Here is a 27,855-nt window from a genome sequence, read left to right on the forward strand (position 1 = left end):
TTGAAACAGATGCCAAAGATTTTATACAAGGAATGTCATGGCTGCTTTCTCTTTGTGCATTAACATGGTAGTAAAGCTACATGCATAAACAGCACACAAGGCACAGCCTACAAACCAAGAACACACTGCTCACCCATTAAAAAAATAAAGAATACTTTGAAGCACAGAATTATGCCAGATGTACAGAATGTCTTTTAAGAGAGGATTTCTACCTACTCATGCCCTTACTTGGACAACTGTCAGTTTATGGCAGGCTTTTGCTTACAAAAACATAAGACCATCCGCAGTAAACTTGGCCAGTACCAAAGGTGTCCTGGATCATCTTCTAAGTCTACTTCCTTGTGTAGACTGGATGTAGCTGTGAAGGGACAATCACTTTGTGAGCATGTTCTTTCAGAGACAAAGTGAGAACCGCTTGTTACAAGGAAAGTCAGTACGCTTGTTCAGAAGATAAAGTTCTTTATAGCAGTTAATTTAATAATACAGTCTTAAAACAGGGTGTTGGGCACTCATCTACACAAGAGCACATTTAATAAGCTGGGAAAAAATACCACAGTTCTAAGACACTGCATTAAACTCCAGCCACCCCAAGAGGAGGCAACTCTCATGTGGTGAAAGAATTCTTGTCTATGTAAGCCAAGAAGGGAGAATTTTAGGCAGTTTAATCCACAACGGTCTCTTACTTCTTTTAAGTGGAACCACAAATCCACAGTACATGACAATATAAGTTAGGTTAAGTGGTGCTTTTCATAATAAAATCAGTGAATTCATTGCAGTGCTTTCATAAAAGGATGAAGTCCACTGAGTGCCAGTTGCTAGGAACAAAGAAGAAAGGTTCCCATTTTCCAGGTTGATTTGTAAGTTCATATTATTAGAAGAAAGTAAGTCAAATCTGTGCAGTTTCTATGCAACCATATCTGAGAACACAGAGGCTTCAGAGACTACAGGATCACTTAAAAAGTGGGGGAAAAGGAAAGTCATCACAACCCAAACAACTCAAACTTCGTATTTCAGAGTTGCCTACAAAACTTGTTCTTTTGTTCTGCTCTGGACAAAACTTTTAACTGTAATGATCTTGCAGAGAAACTTGAAGAAAACCTGAGTACATGAAAATATTGTCAGGGAGAGCAAGACCCTGCTACCTTTTGATCTGGTATTGAAGTTGAAATGGCAAAATCAGAATGCTTTGCCTCGTGCCATAGGATTTGCTTTACCTTTCAGAGCTCTACCGGTCTCTGCCAGGGAGTCTGTGTTAACTTGATACCTCTTGCACTGCAAGACCATTGCTCATATCACAGTTCAAACAAACTTGCTAATTAAACTAGGTTTAATCTTCCATGGCCAGAAGGGCAGCACCTCCAGATGTAGAGTTGGTTGAATTACCAGGTGTAATTCACATATCAACATTGGAGATTCCTGGCAGCACAGAGTCCAAACCTTCCTCACAGGACATCACGATCAGCAAGACATTCCAAAAGAAGAATTAGAAGGCCATAATTCTGATCCAATACAGTAAGGAACAACACCATCCATCATTTGAACTAGGAATACTCAAAGCTTCATTATTCAACCATATTCTTAATATACTAAATTATACATAGTTGAGATATATATATATATTTTTTTTTTTTTTTACTGGAATAAAATACACGGGATTTTGGTTTGCTCATTTACAAGGGAGCTCCCTCCCTTTCCCAGTTAATTTGAAATTAAAACCTAGAGGCTGAATGTAAGCTCATTCCCAGTGTTCCAAGATGGATATAACATGAGAGGAGGCCAGAAACTGGAAACATGCACTCTGGCTGCAACAGGTTAGAAGGTGAAAGGGAGACCAGATATTTTCATTTGTAACCCTGAGAACATAAGGAATTGCAAAGATCTGGAGAGCAGCCTGGGGTTAAAGGTCACCAGGCTTTTTATTGCAGTTAAAGCAAACTCGGACTGGGTGATCCCATCCACGAGAGGGAACCGCTCTGCGGTCGTGTGAGCACTCATCACAGAATCCCTGGCCACAGGCCCGACAGTGGTGTTTGGAAAGTTTGATACTGAATTCCTTCCGGCAATTGTGGCAGTGCAGGATTTCATGATCTGGTACCCAGTACGCAGGTCGGGCAGCATCTTTTACCAGACCTAAGGAGGAAGTGAAGTGGGGGGATGAGAAAGAGGGAGAACAAAATAATCCATGAACGTGAGCATGTCAGGAATGTACTCCAGTGGAGGCACTCACACATTGCAAGTCATACCACTGCCATTAAGGGAGAGCTGACCTACTGACAGAATCCAGAGCAACGAGTAGCCATTTAGGGCATTCTACCATTCTCCCACATTCTGCCTCTTTTCAAAGGTAAACTCTTTAATAGTGGCATCTTGCCTTACTCAGACTCTTCTAGAGGTTAAGACACTTGCTTTTCCCTACCTTTAGTTTCAGCTGTGGCCAAAAAAACTACCAAGTCACCAAACCAAATAATCAGAAATCCATGTACTGTCTGAACTGAGAAAGGGATTTATTCTGCCTTTCATTGAGTTGGAGAGAAACACCCGCACAGGTGATGGCCAGACATGCTGTAGGCAATGTGCGCAATGAGTAGGAAGTCACGTCCAACAACAGAAAATTCAAATGTGAAATGTTTGCTGACATACCTGAACTGCCACCCAGCACATGAAAGAGCAGCAGAGGTTCCCTGTACTAAGCTCACCCTTAAAGATCACACTACTGAGTACCTCCCCATCATTACCAACCTGGACAGCTTCAAATTCTCAGCCCTCCCCTCAGAAGTACCAAGTGCCAGCAGTATCCATGAATACACTTAAAAGGCACTCAGCATCTCTGGAAGAAAACCAAACCTGATAAAATGCTTTCTTAATTTGGCCAATCTTTATGGAACTCCAAATGGCAGGTCACTGCAGTGAATGCATCAGGAGAGCGTGAATTACTCACAGCTTGGTGCAGTTTTGCACAATTGGGTGAAAAGAGAAAGTGTGATCTGCAAAAACAACATGCTGAAAACCAAGAAGAAACATCAAGCAGAAGAGGTCCAGAGGGCCGTAGAACTCTCAACCAACAGTAGTATCATAGCAGAGGTGCCAGCCTGTGACACAAACTCTTGAAGTTTAGTAACAAGTTTTGCTCTTTGAAAACAAAAATGCGTTTAGACAAAAAAAAATCCATCAGAAGAGAACAGAACTCACCTAAGGGAATGTCCATGGCTGTCACCACCGCTCCAAGTGTGTTTTGCACAGCTTCCCCCACCTTCCTGGCAATAAGTGTGCCCCCTTCCTCATCTGAAGGCAGCTCAGCCACATCTGCATGACACAAGAGTGAAGGGGTCAACACCTAAGTCCACCACCATTTCAGCCTGTAACTGAAAGTTTCAGTTAATTTACATTAACAAAACCAGCAGCAAACCCAAAAGGCAGGTTGGAATCTCTCCTCAGCCTTTATGTCCCCCATCCACAATCTCGGATTGCAGGGTGTTCATTTTATCAATAATGGACAAAATATATAGTCTGCTGTAACATAAGCATCCCTTCTCTGATGTTAGCACCAGACCATCAGCAGTTGCCAGGAAAACAAAATAAAGATACAATTAGAAAATAATTTTGTCAGCAGGTCAGGTATCTAGTAGGGTCATCTTTCCAAAAGGTATTGAGCTCTTCAGCTTCCTTACCAAAATTTTATGGAAGCCCAGCATGTCTACACCCATTGGGAATGGTTGTGATCCAGAAATCAGGGACAAAGACTTCAGGCTATTGCCCAGGGATAGTTCTGTCACAATCAACTCAAGATTACCTAACTGGATGCCCCTGTTGTCATAGCAGTTATCACACACGCGCACTGGTGCTGGTCCCCAGCCTCGCTCAGGCACTGGACGGGTCTTGGAAGAACAGCCATCACAGAAGCCCTCTCCACAGGCCCGGCAGTGATGCTTTGTGTCGTTATCTTTGAAAGGTGTGTTGCACTTCTTACAGCTCTAATCAGAATAACACAGAAAGAAGAACTGTTAGTTTGATCTTCCTTAAGTGAAAAATAGAGAGCAGAAGCCCAGCATGGCAAGTCTCAGACTGAAATTGTGAAAAATGCAGTTACACACAAGACTTGGGTGCTATCAGCCCCACAACTTTACCCCAGGGAAGTGATTCAGAATGGTAGGTGTACAGTGGTTAAGCCAATATATTGCTATGATTCCTTCGTTCACAATCACAAACACAGGCACATCACACAGGACTGAATGATGGACATTTGACCTTTGTGTGGGGTAAGAATTCAGAAGGCAGTTTTCATTGAAGAAGAATCTGTTTCCGGCAAGACACAAGGAATCCTTTCCTAGTTGAACTGTTTGGGCCAGCTTTTTGTATCTGGTATGAAACCAGAGTTTAATCTCTGCACCCATAAAAATAGTACTATCAACTGCAGTAGCCATATTTAAGATGTTGGTTCTTTGCTTTAAAAAACAAGTTCATGCAAGCCAAGATTTTCTCTGATATTGCAGGGAGAGTAGCTCACAAAGAGCAGGGAGAAACAGTCTCTTTATCAGGGCTGGGCCAAGTCTCTGTTCATACTTTCTCTGGCTAAGTCAAGAATGGGAAGAGGAGAAAGCACTTCAGTTTTCTCAAAGTTGTAGGAGTTGGGATTGCTGCAGTAAAAGAAGAAGCATTTGGAATCTGCAAAGTACTGTATTACTTAAAGAGTAAGGAAAAGGGGTTTTCATTTTGCAAAGCCTTTCTCTGTAGCAGCTGCTATTTACCAGAATCTGAGAGTTGGGTCTCCAGTAAGATGGGGCAATCTGGTCTGTCAACCAGGAGGTCACAGCTTTTGTGGGTCCTAGGCTAAGTTCAGATACTGATTGAGCCATGAAATTCATGCCATCCAACAAACGCTGGGCTGCATTGTTGTTGTCTTTCAGGAATCCATCAGTCTGGAATGAAACAGATATTAATTTGAGAATAAAAAGAGGGAAACCACCTTTTTTCTTTTAAAGATGCAGATGGCTCTGCAACCCATTGCTCCTGTTAAACTGAAGGGCAAGCAGGAGAAAAAGATTCACAAGCCCTGCTTTGAAAGACAGAAGTAGGTTGGCAACTTAGCCATTTCAAGATAGCCAAAAGATGTCTGAAGGCCCTTGCAAAGGCTCTTTCGAACAGCAGGGACCAGCTTAATGAAAGGCAATCTATCTTCTCCATCAACGTCCAGAACAACCAAATTAGCATGTGCATGGCTGCACACATACACAAGGACTATCCAGCAAGCAGACTTACCCCTGGCCAGACATGCTCAATTTCTGTCCTCACTACAGTGTTCACAGGATCTTGGTTGCCAAACCAGTACTGCCGGCTGCGATACACCACCCCGCAGTTGGGGCACTCGATCACGTACCTGCACAAGAGGAGGACAGGTTACCTCTCTGGCAAGTCCCAAGCACCAGGCAGTGCAGAGACCACAGAGAGCAGAGAGATCTCAGCTGCAGTACTCACCCTGACCAGGCATACTTGGCAAGGCCCAGCCAAGGGGAATCTGTGGAAGCAGAGGTTTTTGGCACCACGCTGACCTCCATCCCTCGTTCATAACAGGCCTACAACATAAAGACTCAATGTAGTGGGTTGAACCCACATTCTTGGGAATCCAAATCTACATCTGGCTGCTGTTTGTCCACGTAAAGCATATAATTAGCATACAGAGGTCCACAGCAAAGGAGCACTCATCAGAACTCATTTAAAAACAAAGCAAAATCAAACCCACTATCAATGATGGACATCAGGGAAGTATTTCTACATCAATAAAGACCATGATGGTAGCCAAAAATCTTCCTGTCTCCTGCAGACATCCTTCAGAAACATTGGCTAATACCAAGCACTGGGCATAAGCAAGTAAGAACAGTAACCATGTCAAATATATAAAAGGTCAGCATTACCCAGGTTAAGAGCATCAAGCTTCACAATTTAGCTAGAAAATGACACATAGCACACAGAGGTGATGAACTCTCCAAGCAAACATACAAGTCAAATAAGGATCAATTTTTCTTGTCAAGGCTATGAGCACCTCTGACATTAAAAAAAAAAAAAAAAGGATTAAAACAGGCACATGCCTGTCATTTACTGGGTCATCCTTTCCTTTATCATTCTTCAGACCTTGTCCTTGTATCGCTACTCACCTTGCAAGTGTAGACTCTGTTATCATACTGGTGAGAATATCTGCATCGACTTTTGGATTCATGAGGGACTCCTTCCTTTGCATGGTTCATGCTCTTCTTACAGCCACACCTGAGTATTCAAGAGCAAACCATGAGTTGCTGCTGTTAGACACAGGACAGATGTCAGCAAGATTTCATTTTTACTGCTATCTTGTATTTTTATAGATGTTGGCCCTCAAACCATCTTCACAACTGTACATATGGCAATGACATAATTTATTATTGAAAGGCAGAAGGAACTGTAGCAACTGTTTCACATACAAAGCAGCACCACACAACAGTTCACTGCAGAAAATGCTCGGCATCAGAAAAGAAGCATAACCAGCTACAACACCATGCTGCTATACAGCTCCCAGATTCAGAGCACTGACTGCCATCTACTGCCCTTCCAGGCTCAATCTTTGGGCTCTTTCCAGAGAGCTACCAGCCAAGATCTAATCAAATATGGAACTCCACTTAGACCTACTCACTGAATACAGCCCCACTCCATGATGTATGCTTTAGGACTGTTTATACTGTTTAGGCAATAAATATGTCAAGAGAAAAACACGGTAGGAAACGTCAGGGGATTTATTTAGACACTCCTTTCTTCCTGCCCTGCTTGCATTTGGGAAAATATATGGGCAGCACAGGTTTGTAGCCATGCACAAAAACAGAGTGGGCAAAAACCATGCATCCAGCTGGGATGTGGCAATAGTGGTTGTCCAATTCACATAAGAGTTGGATTTCAAGCTAATTCTTCCTGGAAGCTGAGGATAGCTGATATCAGGTGTCAAGATGTCACAGAAACTTTACGTTCTGTGGCTGCAGGTTAAGGCAGCACTATCCCCTAAAAGGATGGAGAAGCATTTCTCATCTACTTACCCACAGCTGAGGCACACAGAGGAGCATGTGAAATATTCATCTGGAAAGAAAGAGCTGTGAGCCATCTGGTCATCGGGGATCTCCCCACTGAACCGGTCACTTAGAGCCTATGAAACAAAAAAGAATGAACTGGAAAGGAATTAAGGGCAATGAAGATATTTTGCAAGAAAAAGCATGAGTTCCTCTACTGGAGGGAGAGGCAGAGAGAGTACACAGCTAACAAATAGTGTCTTACTAGCCTGGAAACCAAAACAGGGATTGGAAACCAACCAAGAAGGCAATCTTGCACTTGTATGAAAGTGACAAGAACACTTGTAAGATACTCTTTTTCTCTGCTTTCCTGTCCTCCTGTCCCTACTTTGAAGTTTGTAGTAGAAATGGGTGGTAGAAGATTGCACCTGGATCACTGTGGATCCAATCCCTGCTCAAAATAGCAGGGTTCTTGCTAAAAGGGCTTTGCATTCTGAAAACCTCTGAAAAGAAACTCAGAGGATCATTTCTCATAGTTCATGAGAACACATTTTTTTGCCCCTTGGCTCAGAAAGTGCTGCCCTGAGCTTTCCTCCAGCCACTAGAACAACTGCTCTTCTCTGGTGAAATGGCAAAACTGAGACAAAGGGATTTGTACCCTTTCCTAGGAACATCCATTCTCAGATTAAATCAGTCCTTAGCCTTGGCACATTTAACTTTTTAAGTTCTTTCAGGTGTTATGCTAAGGGAGAAAAAAAAAAGCACTGGAACAAAGCAAATGATTACAGCTTTTCTTGATGGAGATCTCTGAAGGCATGAGATCTAGCTGAAACTCTTCCTACAGCTGAGGTTAATATAGTGGCTGCCTGCCTTTCTCTTCCTCCCTCTCCCCTCGAAGGGTTGGGGTGGGTGGAGTGGGTGCATCTGTGCTGTTTAACAAGGGTTGACTGCACATACACACAGACGTGTATACCTCTTTCACCACAGCTTCCCTCAGATAAGTCCTCTATTTAAACATTTTATTTCACATAATTTCAAAGAAATTTGCTTTACATTCTCCTGAAAGCTTGACTGATACTGGCCAATGAATTCAAAAGTTAGAGGAAGTGGAGATCTCTAGCAAGTCTTGTGTCCTCAGCAAGTGAAGCAAAAGAAGTTAGTAGTGAAATTTGTAGTTAGTAGTGATCTGAACACAGCAAACACTCTACTGGACATGAATTTAAGTACACCAGCAGCTATATATGAAACCAGGTTACTTGATTATTGCAATAAAGTCCTAGAAATTAAACTAAAATTAATGATTCCAACTGGTTTTCCTCTTGCTGCCTGTCTGCTCCCTAATGCAAAGAATTGTGTACAGTACATGTCAACCTGACACTTCCCTCTGTGCTTCAGCTACCACTAATGCAGAGCAGCCAGAATTATCTGTTCCAACAGCTGTGACTAACACCAGAAAAGACTGCTAACACTACCTTCTTCTGCAGATATGCCCCAGCTCTGCCTGCCCCTCCCCAGTGACAGCCGTGCTCTTTGGGCCAAAGAAAATATGTTGTTAATCAGGTAGTGGTATGTGGAAGCTTGTAGGAAGGACTGCAAATTTAAAGACCCAAAAATCCCTCTGACATCCTAGCAAAGTGAACCATCTGAGAAAATCACTCGCTCTGAAGTAATACATCATTTGGCTTGATCCCATCCCTAGCTACAGCACAATTCCTTCCTCCTTTTTGCCTCCTAGCCCTTGGGTTACACTGTGCAGTGCTAGGTCTTGCCAACTATTAACTCCCTTCAAGTCTCTTGCATTTTCTCCTCTTGTGCTGAGGCCATCTTTAGGAATTTTATAAAAAACACCTTCTAAGGTCTCTCTTTGTAAATCACTGTCATTAAGTGCTTGTCACTCACAGCATCAGTTACTTTTTTCTTCCCAGCTCAGTTTTGTGATTTTGCTCAGTTTGGCTCTTTAACTTTTCTTGACCTTCCATGGTCTTTACCAAAGTGTTTGTTTTAAAGTAAAAAAAACTACCCAGCCTCCCCAGCTGTTAAGACAAAATTATCACTCTCATGGAAGACCTGCATACAAGACTGCATCACTGGTTCAGGTGCTCTGCCGTTATGAGCTGCAGCTGAGTTACTAGCAACAGTGGTACAAATAAAGACTGTGACAAACTCTTCTGCACTTACTTTCAGTGCTTTGTAGATAACTCCGGGCTGTCTAGGTGACCGAGTAGTATTGTTCTCCAGCTGCTGCTCCACAGCTCGCCTAAGCCCAGAGAAATCTGTTGGAGGATTGTATGTCCTTGTTCCCTTGTAGTGAATTGAGCTGAAAGCCTCAGGAAAACAGCTTAGCTTCCGAAACCGATCCTGAATGAGCTTCTCAGGAACCTCCGAAGGATGATCTATATATAAGAGTATCAGCAAGTTCATAAACAACTGATTGTTTAAAACAGGACTTTATTGCATAGTACTTTCATATGCAATATAGTTCTAGTTTTCTTAATTAAGTCTTCTAATACATCTGGAATGCAGTTATCATTATATTTTAAGACAAGGAAAAGAAACAAACTTTCCAAAAGCAGCCTCTCTTTTGTGATAAACACCTTTAAATTCTAAGACCAAGTTTCTCAGGTAAAACCAGGCACATCTAGATTTCGAAACACAGATATCCAGATTAAGGAGCAAATTAGGACATAATACAAGGAAACACAATATCAGCACATTTGTTAGCTCTTCTCACCAGACCATAACTTGGTATAGCTATTCCTAGCACCTGATAACTGGAGGGCATGAACCTTACATGGGCTGCCTGTTCTCCATGCCAGCCCTGTAGCAAGGAAGACCAAGCCTTTATCAACAACTTCTACATGGCAAAGCACTTCAGAACTGGCCACATCAGGTCAGACTCCACAGCGCCAACCACATTCTCCTGCCTGCTTCCAAATACCTGCTGTACATTTCAGAATAAGGCAGGCCCCATCTTCCCTGTCCTAAAACTACATAAACACACTTATCTCAATTATCCATTGAGACAGATGGTTACAGCTTTCTGCATATCCATATGCTAAGAAGTTTCTTTCCTATTCCTATTGTGATGAGAAGTGACCATAAAAATATACTTTTTTTATGACCCTGACTTTGCATACAGGTGCAAAGTGTCCTCATGAGTCACTAAAGGCTGAACTGATGAAACAGTGTATGTCAACAACTTTATGAAAGGCTGAATTGCTAATCAGCAAATTGGCATATAAGAAAAGGAACTGCCTTACAGGTAAGGTAAAGGGTATAAAGAAGTTACTCTGATAATAACCAGAAAGAACGTCAAGTTCTTCTACTGGTTTAAAACCTCACTGTTTAGAGAAGCCAAAATGAGAATGTGGGCCAGCAGGACTGCTGAGGTATTTATTACACAAGAGATGACTCCTAGATGCTCACAAACAGCAGGACTGAGCTTCAGCCACTGCAGGCCAATTCATTACGGCTCTTCCTTATCAAAACACCAGATCAAATCAAGAAAGGTTTCACCACGCCTTTTGAAATACACAAAAAATGAGAAGAAACTGTACAGCCAAAATAAAAACAATTCTCTTCCATAAGACAGTGTATTTCACTCAGATATACAAATAAAATACACCATTTAAATATGAATAATCCAATATCACATAAGCTAAGTTAAAACTACTGTGAAGAACACTGAAAGTGGTGGGAATAATAGTCTGCAAGTCTGCTCCTTTGGTCTTATCAGATACTTGCACAGAGAAACGTAGCATCAAATCAAGTCATCAGCTCCGTGCCACCACAACCTCAGTCCCAACCTCACATAAGCCTCAGAATGATTTTGGTTCACAGAATTTAAAAAAGTAGAGTGACGTTCATCAACGTCATAATTCTTGCTCCTCCTAGGTTCTACACAGAATTTTATCTTGGTTTTTTTTGTAACAGCATTCTACATATCCCTGCCAAAATCCCAGGGTATGTCAGTTGTGTTGGGTTTGCATGGCCAGGTTTTGGCAGTGGGGGAGCTACAGGGGTGATTTCCGTGCGATGTTGCTGGAAGCTTCCCCCATGTCTGGCAGAGCCAATGACAGCCAGCTCCAGGATGGATGTGCCACTGGTCAAGGCTGAGCCCATCAGGAATGATAGTAATGCCTCTGTGATAATATATTTAAGAAGGTAAAAAAAAAAATTGATGTTCAGATGTAATTGTTGCCAGAGAAAAGTGGGTGTGAGAATACGTGAGAGGAACACCAAGGTCTGTGGAGAAGGAGGAGGAGGAGGAGTTGTTCCAGGTGCTGGAGCTGAGGTTCCCCGGTAGACCATGGTGAAGTGAAGCAGGCTGTCCCCCTGCAGCCCATGGAGGAGCCCACACCAGAACAGATGGATGTCTGAAACAGGGCTGAGAACCCGTAGGAAGCCTGTGCTAGAGCAGCTTCCTGGTAGGGACCTGCGGACCCACAAAGAGAAGGCTTCCTAGTAGGACTTGTGACCCCATAGGGGACCCATGCTGGAGCAGGCTGTGCCTGAAGGGCTGCACCCCATGGAAGAGTGACCCATGTTGCAGCAGTTTATGGAGAACTGCTGCCCGTGAGATAGATTCATGTTGGAGAAGTCCATGGAGAAGTGTCTCCCATGGGAGGGACCCCATACCAGACCAGGGGAAGGACTCCTCTCCCTGAGCAGCAGCAGGAACAACGTGTGATGAACTACCACAACCCCCATTCCCTGTCTCCCTGTGTGGCTGGTGGGGGAGGAGGTAAAGCTGTGAAGGAGAGAGGGATGAGAAAAAGGTGTTTCTAAGATTTATTTTACTTCTCATTACCCTGCTCTGATTTTATCAGTAAAAAAATTCAATTAATATCCCCAAGTCAAGCCAGTTTTGCTCGTGATGGTATTTGATGAGTGATCTCTCCCAGACCTCATCTCAACTGATGAAACTTTCATTATATTTTCTCTCTCCTGTCCACTTGTGGGGGGGAGTGATAGAGCAGCTTTGGTGGGTGCCTGGCATCCAGCCTGGGTCAACTCACCACATCAGTTTTCACCTTCATCTGCCATATCACCCATACTCGTGAACTTGTATGATAAACCCTCCTCTGTTCTGCCCTCTGTGCTGGCAGAACTCATGACTATTCAGTGCTGATGTTCAGCTGGCTAAGAGGATTATTCTAGCTGATTTGGAATAGTCAGATCACCATAAGGGAATGCTCTTCTAGTTCCACAGCCTGGTTCACAGACTGAAACCAGTGAGAGCAAAACCCAAATCATGTTTTTACATGGTAGTAAAGAATGCTGAATATTCAATGCAACCTGATAATTTACAGACAGTGTTTAGCACATTGTTATTCAGTTTCTTATTGCCTACTCACCAGAGCCCAGTAGCTTGGTGTACACAGTCTCATGAAAGATGATGACACCTGGACCCAAAGTTGACAGAGGAACATCTAGGCCACAGCGGGCTGTGGTAGCTTTCAGCTCCTTGGTGAAGTGTTTTAAATAAGCCTCCGAGGCATCACCGAGGAATTTGAAGAGGTCATTGTGGAGCCTGTCAGCACGAGTACGGTAGATGACAAGGTCAGAGATGGCCAGGACCTTCAGCAGCAGCCGTGTTCTCTGGCTCAGGTTCACAGTGGCCCCCAGGAGACCCTCTGTATCGATTACCACCACTTTGCGGACAGGGTCATAGGCTGCCCAGACTCCAACTGTGCATGACTCCTGGGCAGGAGACGTCTTGAAGACTTCCCGGCCATAGAAGAAAGTGTGGTTAAGGGTGTGAGACTTGCCATCCCCTGTGTTCCCAAAGATGGACACTACCTTTAGATGTTGGTCAGGACTGCAGTCCAGTTTCTTAATAAAGTCTTCTTCATTCCTTACCTTCCAAAACAAAAAGAGAAAAATATTGTAACTATGTAATTGGAGTAGACAACACCGAAAACACAGCTGTTTCAGGATTCATAAGATTAGAAATCTTCAGATTTCATCATTAAGTTTCTGAAGCACCAAGAAGTACAAAACAAAATACTAGAATGCAGTTTTGTAAAATGTACATATTGATGGATTTATATTGTTCCATCATGTAGCTGTTTTGGAAGTGATGCCTCACTGTGATTACTTGTCTAGTCAACTCTAATACCTCACCCCATTCTCTGAGGCAGTCCTTTCAGAGAAGGGGGTACAACACTACTTCCAAGTCTGACAGAACAGCTACCTGGAGCACAGCAGACTTTCTCAGTAGCAACAGTCTCCTGGCAAGCATCCAAATTCAAGCGTGAAAGAGGGGATTGCTTTTGCCACTTTAACTTGACTCATCCACAGAGGCTGAGCACCTGTTTGGGTAGAAGAATGTCTGCCATGCACTTGGGCTGCATCTATCCACAGCCAGGGGCTCACAGACACAGACTGTCCTATTCCCACTGCTCTCCAGCTGATCAATCTTTCAGCTGGAAAGGGGGAGCAGAGAAGAAGCAGCAAAGTTGTGCACTGAAGTCAGGTGCTTGAAGCAGGTCAAACTGGCTCTCACAGAAGTGCTACAACTACCTCAATGATCCATTTTGTAATTTACTGTATTAAACTTTCATTTTAAAAATAAAACAAAAGAACACACATACAAAACCAAGAAGTAGTGCAGGTAGCTTCTCTTTGGCTTTACAGCTTAAGTGTCAAGCGTCATGCTATCTAGGCGAAAGAACAGCACATTTTCTGTTCAGGCACTGGAGTAACAGGAGCAGATAAAGTAGCAATGAAATGGGCTAGAGCTCTGTACAAGAGCCTGCCCTGGATTTGTTGCAGAATATGTTCACGGCTTTCACAGGTTTCACGCTTCATGCATTTGTTTCGGCCTTGCTTTTTCATCTTCCAACAGGTTTTATTCATTTATTATATAATGGGGAAGAATATGACAGAAGGTCTTTTTGAGAAAGATTAAATTCACTTCCTTCATCCCAATTCCCTTTTCAAGGAATCCCCATCAACTGAAAGGAGCAGGGCTTCCAGCCCCTCTCACCTGCCTCTTAACTTCTGGAAGCTCTTAGCTATTCTCCTCCTGCAACTACAGTTGGAAGATCTCACAAGCTATGATCCAGAGAGGCAATGAGGTAATAAATGGTTTCTTTGAACAAGTTTATTTTTAGATCAGCAAATTAGTTTAAGGCTCAGCCAGCCCCATTTGTTTTGGTCAAATCAATCAGCAGCATGTAGACTTTGAAGGAAAATAAAAATCAGCCAGTGTGCCAGATTGTGGTTGGGAACAGCATTCACAAAGAAAACCTGTGGGCTGTGAGCTTGCAGTAGCTTCTCACAGACTCAAACTATTCAAGTCAGCCTCATAGCGTAGAAGAAAACAGGAAACAAGAGACATCAAAATGATCTCAACAGAATCTTTCCTGGTGTCTGTGGGAGAACATCAAGATACACTCAAGTTACAGATACACAAGAAAGGGTCTGCTTTTTTGGTAGCTGTGATTACTAGCTTATCATCAGGAAGGTAGCTTAGATGATAGATGCAGTTTTGCTTAGTGTCTCTCAAGATGTCTCTGTGGATGAAAGGAAGTTACTGGTTCACGGAATAGCTCCTAAAAACATTCACAGATTTGACAATATGAAAATGTTATGTGTACATAAGCAAAAGGGAATATGATAATGTCTTCAAAATATTTTGTTTTTAACTCCCACCTCCCAAACTTCTCACTAAAAAGGTGACAGATCCTTTTTGCCAGAGTCAATGGTTATGTACTCCCTGGGCAACACAAAAAAATATCAGTTTTCAAACAGCTGCTAAAGTATTGGCAGGACAGCTAATGACTAAGGTCTTTTAGCCAGCAGTAGTTATTACTTTGGTAGCAGTTTGGGAGAGCTTGTGGAAGGGGCTGAGTCAGTAATGTCAGAAGACACAAACGACACTCCCTTCTAAGTTATCCCCTTCTAGGCTCTTGCAGACAGAACTTTCAGTCCTTTCAGGACAGAACTCAGGAGTGATTCAGACAAGCAAGTTACCCAGGAGCACAAGAACACACCAAAGTCTAGCTAGTCCAATGTTGTCTCACAGGACTTGGTAATGAATGAGGAAGAACTTAAGACATGAAATGAGTACATGTTTCCTAGCACACTTTACCAGTGCTCAGAAGTCAGATGACCGAGAACTTCCTGAGCAGTGGTTGCACCTAGATGCTCATAGCTGGTAGAGAACCAGCAGACCTATCCTCCTTTTTAGAACCTAGTCATAATTTTGGATCCTGAAACAGCCTTACAACAAATTCCATGTAGGGGGAGAAGCGACAAAACCAAAAACAAGTCGAGATGACCAAAAGAAGCCCTTCCCTTTGAAACTGAATATGCTTGTAAGTCATAGGGTGCTCCTTGTTCTTGTGCGCTAGTAGACATTAACCAATGCTGAGTACAGGAATGATACTCTCTAAGAACCATCCGCAACAATCCCCATATCAGTAGTCAAATTTACTTCTCTTGAGCAAGTTCCTTCAAGACATTTGAAGTCAGAGTGGGTGCATTAAATGTCAAAGTACTAACCCCACTTCTTTGTTTTGCTTCTCATCTCTAAAGAAATTGATATGGTTCCACCTTCTGTTGCATGTGCAAAGGACTCATGTTTCCATACCATGTCCAATTCTGCATTGCCCAAGAGTTCCAGATCTCTGACATTCACAGCAGAGGGTAAATACAAAACCTTCCTTATGTTGCACAGCAATGCAAATTAAGAATGAAAACTGTATGTCTAACCCAAGACAAGAGTTGTATCTCTTGAGCGCCTTCTTAACTTTGCCATTTCTAGTATCAGAGACTCATTTACACTTTTGTTATAGCTCTTAGGAGACTCTCTTCTAAAAAGAACAGTTTTTACTCCATCATATGTTAGAATCTTGGTTAGCTTTCTTTTAAAGTTTTAACTAGGTTGCTCTTAGCAGCTGTCATCCAGCTCCCCATGCAGTCCCTTCACCCAGGTTCAGCTGAACTGGAGGTGAAGGTCTTCAGTGGGAAAAAACAGAGAACTTGACAGCTAAAGTCTTCTAGAAGGCAGGCACAAAAACGTATACATACTGCGGTGGAGCACATTTGGAACTGAAGTCTCTTTATCACCTATACTTGGAAATCCATTGTACCTAACATAAGTTTTCTAAATCTGACCCCTAAGTAGAATTGTTTAGAAACAGAACTCCTAAAATGAAACAAGAACTGCTAAACAAGAGAACTCTTCGTAGGAATGGCTAAAATTACATTCCTACCTATGAACCTCTTGGTAACAATGTTATTTAAAAAGTGTTAGAAAGCTACAAAAGTTACAAAAATCTGTAAAATAGAACAGAGTTTCAAATGACCTGTTACTCATATAACTTTAAATCTGCCTCCAGCAAAACAAACACATTAAGAGAATCAGACATTTTTACCAGAGTTTTCTCCTTTTAAGACTCTTTACGAATCCTTTAGGGGTTGCTAATATTCATGGAAGTGGTGCACAAAGCCAGAGCTGTGCCACAACGCACAATAGCTCAAAACAAGAATCAAGCATGCTTGGCATAGTATTCATCAGAGCGTCTTCATTTGCTAGTCTTACACTGTCATTTTGACTTATGTTGGTACTTTTGTTGTTGTGTTTTGAAGTCTTACCCGTTGCTTGACCTGGTTTTAAAGAGTATATTTAATAACAAAAATACATTTTCTGCAATTAAGAAAGAGACCATCATATAAATAATTAAATTTCTGAGTCAAGGGTTATCAGGCATAGGAACAGGCAGCCCAGTGAAGTGATGGAGTTACCATCCCTGAAGGTATTTAAAAGACATGTAGGTGTGGTGCTTAGGGACACAGTTTAGTGGTTGACTTGGCAGTGCTGAGTTAACAGTTGGACTTGATGATCTCAAAGTTCTTTTCCAATTTAAATGGTCTATGATTAGACAACCAGCACAAGACAGTATCCTCTGACACACAACAACTAAGTCAATAAGAATGATATAAATTTAACACCCTTCTCAATGAATGGAAATGTAAGGTACAAGATTCCTAACAGCACATCCAAATGTATACCAGCATAAAATTACAAACATCTGAGACAAATCAGTACAAGCAGTCAAAGCAATCAAGTGGAAAAAAAAAAATATTTACCTTAAAGCATTACTTAACACTGGCAATACAAGTAATGCTGCTCACAGGTCAGAAAATATTTTAAAAAGATAATGCTTACAAGAATTCAAACACCTTAAATCAGAAGGAGAAATGACAAAGCAAGCTAAAAGAACATCTGCAACCTTTTAAGCAGTCCTGAACTTCTAAAACAAAACAGACAACATTAGGTAATTGATCTTAAGGACAGAGTATCACATCAATCGCTAAACCTGGAAACAGAACAGATCTGTCAGATCTGCCCAATGCAGACCAGTTCTTTAAAACACTGCTTCTAAATCTGTGTTTTAACTCTGAAAAACTGAGCTCCTATCCAGAGATAGATTCAGAAAAAAGTGATTGGGTGCATGTCTAAAGCCCCAGCTCCTACCTTTAGGTCATTAAATCACAATTTCAGTGTACATTGAAAATAAGAGAGAAATCTATAAAGCAGATTTCTTCCTTTAACCACAGCCAGCTAAACTAACATGAGAAGAATAAGCTCTACCACAGCACAGTGTCACCACCAAAATTCGCATCTCTGCAGGGCTCCTCACAATCACTCCTGAAAAGGCAATGCATGAATGCAAAGAAGCATAACTGGCTTACCCCCGCAACTCAAGTGCAACAGGCTACTAAAAATGCAACTGGAAATTACCTGCTTTTGCCCCAAAAGAAATTTTTGTTGATATCAACACTTGATAACAAGTGTTTCTTGTTATCAAGTGACAAAAAAGATAGCTCCCTCTGAGGAAGAGAAACTCTGCTGTGAAACACGTGACATCAACAGAGCTGTGAGACAGGCTCTAAACCACAGTAATTCAAACCTTGTTTCCTCTAAGATCTTAGGCTAATACAGGTTGAAAGTGACCTCAGGAGGTCATTACTTCCTCTGACTTTTAGAGTCTTCCAAACAAGAGAGAAAATTTTGATCATAAGCAGGTGCTCAAGAAGAATCAAGGCTGACTTTTAAGTACAAGCATCTCTAGTTTTCTACCTTAGGTTGTCTCCTATACCTTTTCTTCTGCATGACTTTCCATGGAAAATATAATTTATGCCGTTACTCAAGTCTTCCACATATAACTTAAAATTCATAATCTAATTACACCAATTTGATACAGAAATAAGAGCCTCTAAAAGATAAATTTCCTAAAAGTTTGATGAAAATAGACAACAGAGTAGAAAAGAAAGACTCTAATAACCTTACTGAGGAAAGAGCATGTCTCATGTCTACTCCCTGGAGCCTCCAAGACAGCAGTAAGCTGAGCAGTCATACCCATACGTGCTAGCCAGTAAGCATGCTGGCTGGTGCATGACAGCACACATACTGCTTCTTACTCAGAAGACAGAAAATGTGGACAAGCACTGGATAATGAGAAGAAGACATCTCAGAAATTAGACTTCATTAATTCTATTGGTTAAAGAGTTACTTGTTACTACGTAAATGTTTTACAGCAGCCTGAGAAAGTTTCTGCAAAGGGCTGTGTCAACAGATTAGTTTATAAAATTGCGTATGTCACACCAGTAGTTACAATCTGACACTCAGAAGTAAGTTATTGATCCAGAGAATACTTAAATACATTAATCATTATTGTCCTCAGTGATCTCCTAGCCTTCAGCCAAGCTGACAGTGGACATCAGTATTTTCAGGACTGGAGTTCTACAAAGCCTCAAGCCAAAATTGAAGGACCTGACACCAGATGCAGGGAGGGCAAAATAAAGGAGGGGACAGACATGTCTAAGGTTAGATTCTGACATTGCTCCTCAGCTTCAGCTGGTTTTGATCTTATTCCTCCTGGCTCAAGCAAATGAAAGCATTTGTATTAGGGGTGTTTCCTAACCTGAAGGGGTTTTTCCTATTTATTTGTCTCCAGTGCAGTACCACCTATGGGCTCTGTTGAGATCTGTTATTAGCCACAGTACATACTCATGGACAATACTGTCTCTGAACTGAGTATGTTTTTCAGACCAAAATTATCCTGTTCCTTTCTACAGCTCTGGCATAGGAATTCAGGTTCAATATTTCATGGGTTTGTATGGAGCTTAACAGCACGAGTCTCAATAGGACTTACACCATGTCTATCTATTACAGAACTCTTTCAGAGGCAAAGACAGAAGAGTTAAATCCTGCTTAACAACCCTACCCAAAGAGATCCTATTTCAAACGTTTTAAGACAGTGGTGGAAAAAAATTAAGGTGATTGGAAGTAATCCAACTTGATCGGACTCTCCCTAACCCAAGGGGGAACACTGACTGAAATATTGCTATTATCAATAGCAAGTTAACCTTGTAGACAAGTGAGTTAAGTTATATCAAACTTCTGAAAGCAGAAATAAGACTACGAAGTCCACTAAACTGTTAGCTTGCTGAAAAACTATTTTTGCAAGAACTGAAAACTGAAAAGTAGTAAAGACTTTGAAGTAAATGCAGCTGCTGAAAAAAAAACACTAACGTAATAGTATCATCTAACTCTAAAAGAGAACAGTAAACAGTGATGCAGAAATCATGATTTTGTATCCTAAATACCTTTCAAGTTCCTGTAGATGTTAATTTGGCCACAGCACTACCAATTAACACCCCAAAGTCACAGCTATAGCAGCAGAGACCACATCCACGTGAAGAGACTTGCCCAGAAGACAGCAAGTCAAGGAGCAAGTTCACGCTGTCTTCCTAAATACTAAGAGTAACTAGATTACCTTTGTGGACACTACCTATACCACTGTCCTTGCTAAGAGGGGCATTTACAAATTTACGTGTACAACAGTTGCATTCTTCCTAGAAAACAATTACTCTGGTTATTTTCCCAATTCCAGGGTGTTTTGACAGGCAGGCCAAAGGACTCAATCTTCTGCCTCTATGTGATCCTACAGCAAAGGTTTAACAGCCCAGATAAAAAAGCCAAAAGCATGTGCTGCAGTGACATCTGCCTCCCAGTGACTGCTGCAGAAAAGAGAAAGTGGAGGCAATGGAAAGGACAAGAAGGACTAGAAGACAGCCAGCAGCATCCAAGAGACCAAAAAGATTCACTGGAAAAGTGCAAAGAGGGGTACAGCAGGGGAAGCACTAAAACACCCCATCTATCCCCACCCAAGACTATTTAGTTCAGAAACGGAACTAAGTTCAGGAAACTAAGTTCAGTTTCACTCATTTCTTGAATGAAAGTGTGGGTAGTTCCAGAGTGGCCTGCTACCAGGCTCTCTCACCTGTGACATGCTCTCTTCTTTCCACACCTGCACTCATGTCAGCATATGGACAAAAGAGACAGGAAGGAAGCAAAATATTTGACTTTAATTAATGCCCAAGAGTACTGCATCATGAAGAAGGTGCAAGACTGGTTCCAGGGAAAAGCACTATTTATAAGTGGCTATGTTAAAAATTAGCTAAGAGTCAGCCTGAGACTGTCAAAGGATCTGTGTGTTTGTTAAATGGATGGCTCTCTCTCCTACCTTCTAAAAATACTCTTCAAAATACTGATATATGTCCAGCAGAAGAAGGAACACTCCTAACCAGCAATTGCTAAGTAGTTTCTCTACTATGTTATTCCAAGGACAGAAAAACAGTGCACTTAAATGTAGGTGAACTGATAACAGACTGGGATGGGAGGAATACTGAAAAATAACAAAGTAATAAGAGAAAAATTCCTAGAGTGTAGGACAGTAAACTCCCAAAAATACTTTGGCAAGAAAACCTCTCTAAAGCACAAAGGGGAGGAAAACTCATCTATAGCACATCAACAGTACCAAGGGACAGAAATTACACATCCTGATCCAACAGATCACATTAGCCTAGAAAACTCAGATCCTTCAACATTTTTCTTCCTCCTTTATATCCATGGCAAATATACTAGCTGTGACTCCTTACGTTACAGGATATGGACTACATTTCCCAGAAATTTACAGCTGATTGTGCTACCCTAAAGCACAAAAAAACCCCCAAAAAACCCACAAACTACCAAAAGCACATTCCCCCAACAGCAAATCAAGCAAGAGTGTCACAAGAACTAGCACTATTTGCTAGACAAACGCAAGCAATCAGACTTAAGAGATCATGACTTTCTTTCATAAGAGAACATGTTAGCTCCCATTAACTGACAAAGAATACTTGACAAGAACAATCATTCCTAGAGACTCCATTCTGTCATCCCTAGACTTCATCCAGGCTCAAATCAGTAGATAATAAGGAAAAAATCACAGTACTTCCATCGGGTTTACAGCAGGAGTGAGAAAAGCAAAGCAGCTAGCAACCCTGCAGAGTTATCACTATATGTATGTGTAACTTTTTAACAGGAGGGGATAGAGGAGGACACATGGACTATTATGCTCTTAGCAACAGCTTATTTAATGATTGTACAAAATGGTCTGCATTTAAATAAGGGCTATGGGTCCTTTTGCATTACCTTAACTGATTGCAAAGCAGTACATAGATCCTGTTCATACTTGCTGAGGGGAAGACCTTACTCCTTTAGGCGTCTAGACCTGCTAGAAGGAATAGAAAAAGCCTCAAGGAATGGGGCTATACTTAGAAAGTTGAGATATCTAATGGCACAACAAAAAGACACTGCAAACTGAAGAAAGGGAGCTCTTATGGGTATCTCAGGGGAGACATAGCAATGAATGTATGCTCCTTCTCCTTCATAAAATTACACAGCTGGGGAAATTATTTTTGTGACTAGCTAGAGGGAAATTTTTCTTTCCTTCTAGTCTCCTTAGTAAGTCAGGATACAACGTCAGTACCTTTTATTTTTCTTTGCAACCCACAGATTGGATAATGCCCTGTGACAGAGCTAGTTTCTGGTCAAAGATGAGTGAACTCTAAGGCAGATTATTAATAACCAAGTATGTCCTCTATCTTCTGGAGTCAATGAAAGACTGTTTCTACTTCTATTAAGCATATGTGCCAAGTCCTTAATTAGGGCTTTGGACAAAGTGTTATCATAGGAGCCATTAGTGACACTACAACCAAGTTCTGATCTTGTAAGAACTCCCAACATCTGTTCCCCAAGATAAAAATACCAAGCTGTTGTTATGCATTGTGAAGCATTCAGCCCCGCCTCAGAAGCAGTAATAAAGCTCATTGTACAACAGATGCATAACTCTGCTTTATGCTAAAGAGCTCTTTTGCAAGCATGCATCATAAAGACAAAGCAAAAATGGAAACTGTTCCAGAAACTGCATAAATATAAGTACAAGATACAAAGACAGATCCAGGTGAGTTGAAAAGTTCATAGGACGGTAAGACAGCCTCAGGATTTGAAACAAGTATCACAACCTGAGTCATGTTTTTATTGTTGTATTTCACTGTGTTTTTCTTAATAGATACACAAATACCAGTTAAAAAAACCCAATTAATTGATTCTGTGACTTCTTATGGGAAGTGCCTCCTGTGTGCAAGGGGCAGCACTAGTGACAACACAATGATGCCTCTTTGAGAATCCAGGAAGTTAGAAGTAAGAAAGGAAAGCTGACATTTCAGCAGAGCAGATCAGGAGATTCAGTTGAGGGACTTACACATATAAAAAGAGAAGGCACACAGTTTGAGTCTAACAAGGCAAAGAGGAGATGTGGAAGATGTTAAGAGTGCAGTGACAAGACCACAGTGATTTACTGAGGAAGTAATCCCCACAATATCATTCTCAGATGAGCAAGGAAGATAGACTATGTAGGAGCCAATTAACAAACAGATGCTGCAGTTATCAAGAACAATTTGATGGAAGCCTCAGCTTTAGATATCCAATAGATAAGGCCAAAAGTTTAATACTGTGTAAAGAGAAACTGCATAACAGAGCTTGAGAAAGAGAGCCTAGAATGGGGTTTAAACTGCAGGTGATGCTAGTTTGTAAAATAGTCAAGGTTTGTTTACTGATAGAAGTCAGTAAGGTCTTATGAGATGCAACAAGTCCTGGAAAAACAAAAAAAAAAATTCATCATGTAGGTCAAGATGCCTGGGGACTAACTCACAAGAGATGCACAGCGTTGCACTGTGTAGTGTGAGACAGCTGGGGCCGGACTCCATGAGGAACAACCTCCCTCTCTGTTCTTCCACAGACTTGCAGTGCAAACTTGGATTTACCCTTTAAGGACATTTTTTAACGTGAGATAGCCAATTTCTTTTTGAGGTGCTCAGATATAGTGCTGTTACGATGAGCATCACAGAGAAGCTTGTATTTCACAGATACAAACTTTAGCTACCATCAATTTTCTACAAACAAGCAGTGGTTTAAAATGGGACCTTTTCTGTCTATGTGGATTTGAACAAGCACAAGAAGTCCTCAGCTTTCTGAGCTTATGGTTATGCCTGCAAAGCACAAAAAGCTTTGAGCAGGCCAGCACATCTGTGCAACACGGCACAAAGACAATTATGCAGATCTCAGAATTATCACAGCTGTATCTGTGTAGTGCTGAGCCCAAACTGAGAATTTCCACCTCTCCCCTGAACCAATTTGCTCAGGCACAGCTCCTTATGGATTAATCCACATTGCTTCTGGATCTAGAACGAGATCAGTCATTTGCTTATGCACTATAAATGTTCTTCAGTTTTAGAGCTACCACTTCCAAGAAGCCAACAGGAACAGTGAGATGAAACATAACCACTTGAGCTTAACAACTCCAGGTTCCAAAAGAAACTAAAAACCAAATCTTTTGGCCCTGTGTCCCCATCTCATTGATCCACTTTCAAGTTAGATGTTTGTAAATAAATATACATCAGTGATTGCCTCGATCCATCATCTCCTGTTCAGCAGCGTAAGTAGTTCCACCTAACTGCGGGGGGAATGGGGGGGGGGGGGGAGGTGTAGCTTTTAACATTTGTAATTTTGTAGCTTTTAACATTGCTATGGCAGAATCTACCATTGATAGGAAATCAGCAGTTTCCTCTTATTTCCCAACTAATGCAACAATTTTCAAGTTCCAAAGGTCATTAAACAGTTAAAGATAGCTGAACTAGATAATTCCGTTAAATTCTTATCCTGTCTGCTCAAGCTTAAAAAGCCACACACCCTCAAACTCTGCACCTCCATATTTCAAGTTTTTGGCATTTTTGGACAAAAAGTTGGTTTAAATAAAGAATATTCTAATGATTACTTCTCAAGCAATGAAAAGCACAAAATAAAAAGCTGATGATCACTCTCCTAAAGCAAAATAGGCTCCTCAGTATTAACAAGAGCAGAAGATGACTACTTAGCTCTGAAGACATCCTCTGTGGCATCTAACAGGCCTTTCGAAATAAAGGTCCTCATGTCCACTAGCAGAATTATCACTATAATAGCAAGCACTCTTTAAATTCCAGCTGCCAGAAAATAATTTAATTGAAATCTCTCAGACTGCTTTGACACTGGCTGTGAGATGTCACATATATATTCAGCTGTGAGAGAGAGAATACCACTCCAGATGGAAGAACTCTGATTCAACATCTTGATAGTGAAATAAGATCATTTTTGGAGAGCTTTTTCAACCCAACCCTGTTCTGACCAATTTGCTATGATCTGATAAAGGACCACTGCTGCCTCAATAAGGAAGTTGGCTTTATGGCCCATGACATTTAAATAGCAAATGCACTTGGCTTGCAGGAGGCAGCCAAAGGTCTACCTCAATAAGGCTTACAGATTCATGAGTATAAATATAACTTAAACCAGTACAACCACACACAGACACAGTTCGTGAGCAGCTTTCCAGGACAGCCCTATTCCAAGGCATTTCAGAGCCTGCTCTAGTAGCTAAAGGATTATTGAAAAGTCTGTATCTTAAAGTAATAGTTGCATCTGTCACACACTACAAGGAAATGAGTGTGTGCTTAGAGCTTGAAGGCATACAACCTTAGGACTGCTACAACACCTGAAACTCAAGCACTCATTTTACAGTCACTGCTGTCCTGCATAGTGTGCTCTCTATGTCAGTGCACCATAAGGACTGTCATCCTTTCCTCCCTTTCTCCTTCAAAAGCCATGAGACTTTAGCAATCAGTACACCTGAATTGACAAAAATATGACCCAAGCATTTTGAGACTATCCTATATTACAGTTTAATTACTGTGTACATACACATATACGTATGTACACACACTTCTATAGTATAGAATAGATATGAGATACTTAAGTCACATTTTCTTGTGATGCATGACAGGCACGTTGACTGTTACTATCATGGATACAAATATCACCACAATTATTTTTAATGATGGTAGCATGAGTATGATAAATTAGAGCAACCAGATGCTGAGTCTCAAGGTGACTACAAATTTTCTTTCAGTCTCCCAAACAAGGTTTAACAGCAAGGATGCAAACTGGAAGTCAAAAAACAAAGTTCAATTTTTAGTTGTGTAATTAATATGCTATGCGGCTTTCACACATTTTGCCTTGTACAGTGCTTACCAAATGTAAGGGCCAACAGAAGAGTTCTATAACTGCATATCTTGAATGCTAGACTTTCTAAAATAGGGCCTCCTGAGAGGCTATTCTTGTCAACTAGTTCCTATCATTTTTATCAGCAGGCCTACCCCAGTGGCAATTCCCTCTCTTTCACCAAAAGGCTAACATCTAAAAATATTTGTGACAAGCAATATAGCTTAACCATGGTGTCTGCAGGACTTGGATGGAACACTTTGGACACTTATTTCTATTTTGTCCTACTCCTAAAAACCAGATGGATTTACTGATGCTAAATGGTAGCAATGGGCTGTAGTCTTGCATTAGCACTATTTGGTACAGTCAAATACCCTCTCCTAGTCATACAGCAGGAAACTGTCTGCCAGCACTCCCATTTGCAGGATACCTACTGCAATACAATGTATTCAATTTTGTTCAGGAACCTTGCTGGCTCACAACAAACCACAACAGTTCTTACCTGAATCTCCTCAGTTTCATCGACCAAGAGGAAACTCACAACCTTCTCTGTCATCTTCCTTCTCTTGGTCTCCTCATCCATCCCCTCTTCCTCTTCCTGTTCTTGGGCTTTGCCGGCATGGTACACAGTGACAGGGTGCTTCCTTCTGTTCCCCCCAGCATGTGTTCTCTTCTGACACTCCACACAGAGGTTGATTTTGCACACCTGGCACCTCACTGCTGCTATCTGCCTTGAGCCCGTCATACTGGCATGCATTATGTTCCCATTGGCACCTTTGCAGGAGTCACAGTACGGGACGTGGCCGGGTCTTATACGGGTCCGTTCATGATTCCGCAATCTTTCTGGCTGATGCAGCTCTTCTTCACAACGCTGGCACTGTAGGCTTCTGCACTCATCACACTCAAAGATTGCTTCATCTGTCCCACTGCAAACGTAGCTTTCCTGGCACAGGAGTGTTGTGTTCTGTCCTTTCTCCACAGTTTGCGTATGGGCACTCATCTTCAGATTTCTTTAAAGCAATGTTTTTCCTTCCTGTTTCTGTTTCAAACAATGAAATGTATAGAAGTCAGTTGTAAATCTAGTATTTTCACAACAGAAAGAAACACAAGAGGAATGCTGTCTGTACTTGATTTAAAATAATTAATATATGTTTCTGTAAGATTCATACACTGACCTGCCTCACAAGAAGAGTGCTGTTAAGTGCTAATGAAGTTTTCTTTCTCCAAAATAAACTTAGACAACGTGGCTGGTTTCATGTACTATTACACCCAAATGCTGGTATACATTCTTTCTCTCTTTAGCTGTTTAATGTACTTTCAGTGATGAGAAAAAAAACCCAGCCTGCTGTACTTCAGCAGATACAGCAAGTATTTCCCTGAAGATGAGAACGGAGACAGCTGGTGACACAGAGACAAAAAAGGCATCAGAAACGCACAAGTGCATATACATGTACACACACACACACAAAAGGACCGTGTCAAGACTAGAAAATTCTCTGCTTTCACTCCACAGCTAAGCTCCTCCTTCAGAGAGTTCACAATATTTATTTGCTGGGAATTTCCTGATGTGCTTCGCCAGATAAACAAAAATCCGCTCTCTTTGTACGCTCCTTCTAATAACACTGGAAGACGATCGCTACCGCGGTCAGGCTGACAGACGACGGATTTTTTCCCTCTCCCTCTGCACCCCAAGTTGCCAGAGCAGAGCCCCAAGACCAGCGCCCGCTGAGGGCAGCCTGCGCACCCCGCCGCCGCCTTTGTTTCGACCGCTGCCTCCGGGCCGCCTCCCCTGCTCCCAGCCAGCGCGGAGACCCTCTCGCTCCAGGATGACCCTCGGCACCCCCTCTCCCCGCCAGTCCCGCGGCCCCGGGCGGGCGCTGCCCCGCAGCAGCCGCACTTGTGGCTCGGCCGCCCGCGGGGGCTGCAGGCGGACCCCGCGACCCGCCCGCGGTTACGTAACGGCGGTGCCGGCCGGCGCCTCCCCTCGCGCCCGCACCTACCTGGGGCTGTGCCCGCCGCTGCGCCGGCCGGGAAGGGGGAAGCCTCCGGGTTCCTCCCGCCGAGCGGCGGCAGCGGGCGGGAGCCGCGGCGGGGTCGGGAACAAAGGCGGCGCGGCACGGGGCGCCGCTAGCCAGGCTATTGTTTACAAACCGGCGGCCACCTTTCTTCCCCTTCCTCCCGCCGGCAGCCGGTGACTAAGGACTCGGGACCCGGCCGCGGCTTCCTCCTCCCCCCGGTCCCCTCCGCGCCTGGGGGGGGTGTCCCGGTTCTCCTCCCCCAGGGGCCGACCATGCAGTCGGGGCGCCCGGGGGAACTGAGTAAGGCAGGGCCGGCCAGGACCCGCGCCCCCTCCGCCCGCTCCCCTCGTTGTCAGCCGGGATCAGCTGATCGCGGGGAACT

The 27,855-nt window shown here is 42.4% G+C and overlaps 1 protein-coding gene across 4 annotated transcripts; it reads right to left on the reverse strand.

The window, feature by feature from the left end:
* ZFYVE1 (zinc finger FYVE-type containing 1) lies at positions 1-27,855 on the reverse strand. Of its 4 annotated transcripts, none has more exons than XM_032110780.1 (13): positions 27,456-27,855; positions 26,631-26,831; positions 25,958-26,494; positions 12,380-12,884; positions 9,201-9,415; positions 7,053-7,159; positions 6,150-6,258; positions 5,473-5,570; positions 5,257-5,374; positions 4,746-4,916; positions 3,791-3,971; positions 3,190-3,303; positions 1-2,130 (listed from the first exon to the last, which is right to left on the reverse strand). In XM_032110780.1, exons 3-13 carry the CDS (start codon positions 26,453-26,455, stop codon positions 1,898-1,900), a joined length of 2,349 nt encoding a protein of 782 aa, XP_031966671.1. In that variant the 5' UTR covers positions 26,456-26,494; positions 26,631-26,831; positions 27,456-27,855; the 3' UTR covers positions 1-1,897. The 4 variants fall into 4 exon arrangements, with proteins under 4 accessions (XP_031966671.1, XP_031966670.1, XP_031966672.1 ...); XM_032110779.1 differs by having other exon boundaries at positions 26,631-26,853; XM_032110781.1 differs by lacking the exon at positions 26,631-26,831.

The sequence above is a fragment of the Corvus moneduloides genome, chromosome 6, assembly GCF_009650955.1.
Source record: "Corvus moneduloides isolate bCorMon1 chromosome 6, bCorMon1.pri, whole genome shotgun sequence".
Taxonomy (NCBI): domain Eukaryota; kingdom Metazoa; phylum Chordata; class Aves; order Passeriformes; family Corvidae; genus Corvus; species Corvus moneduloides.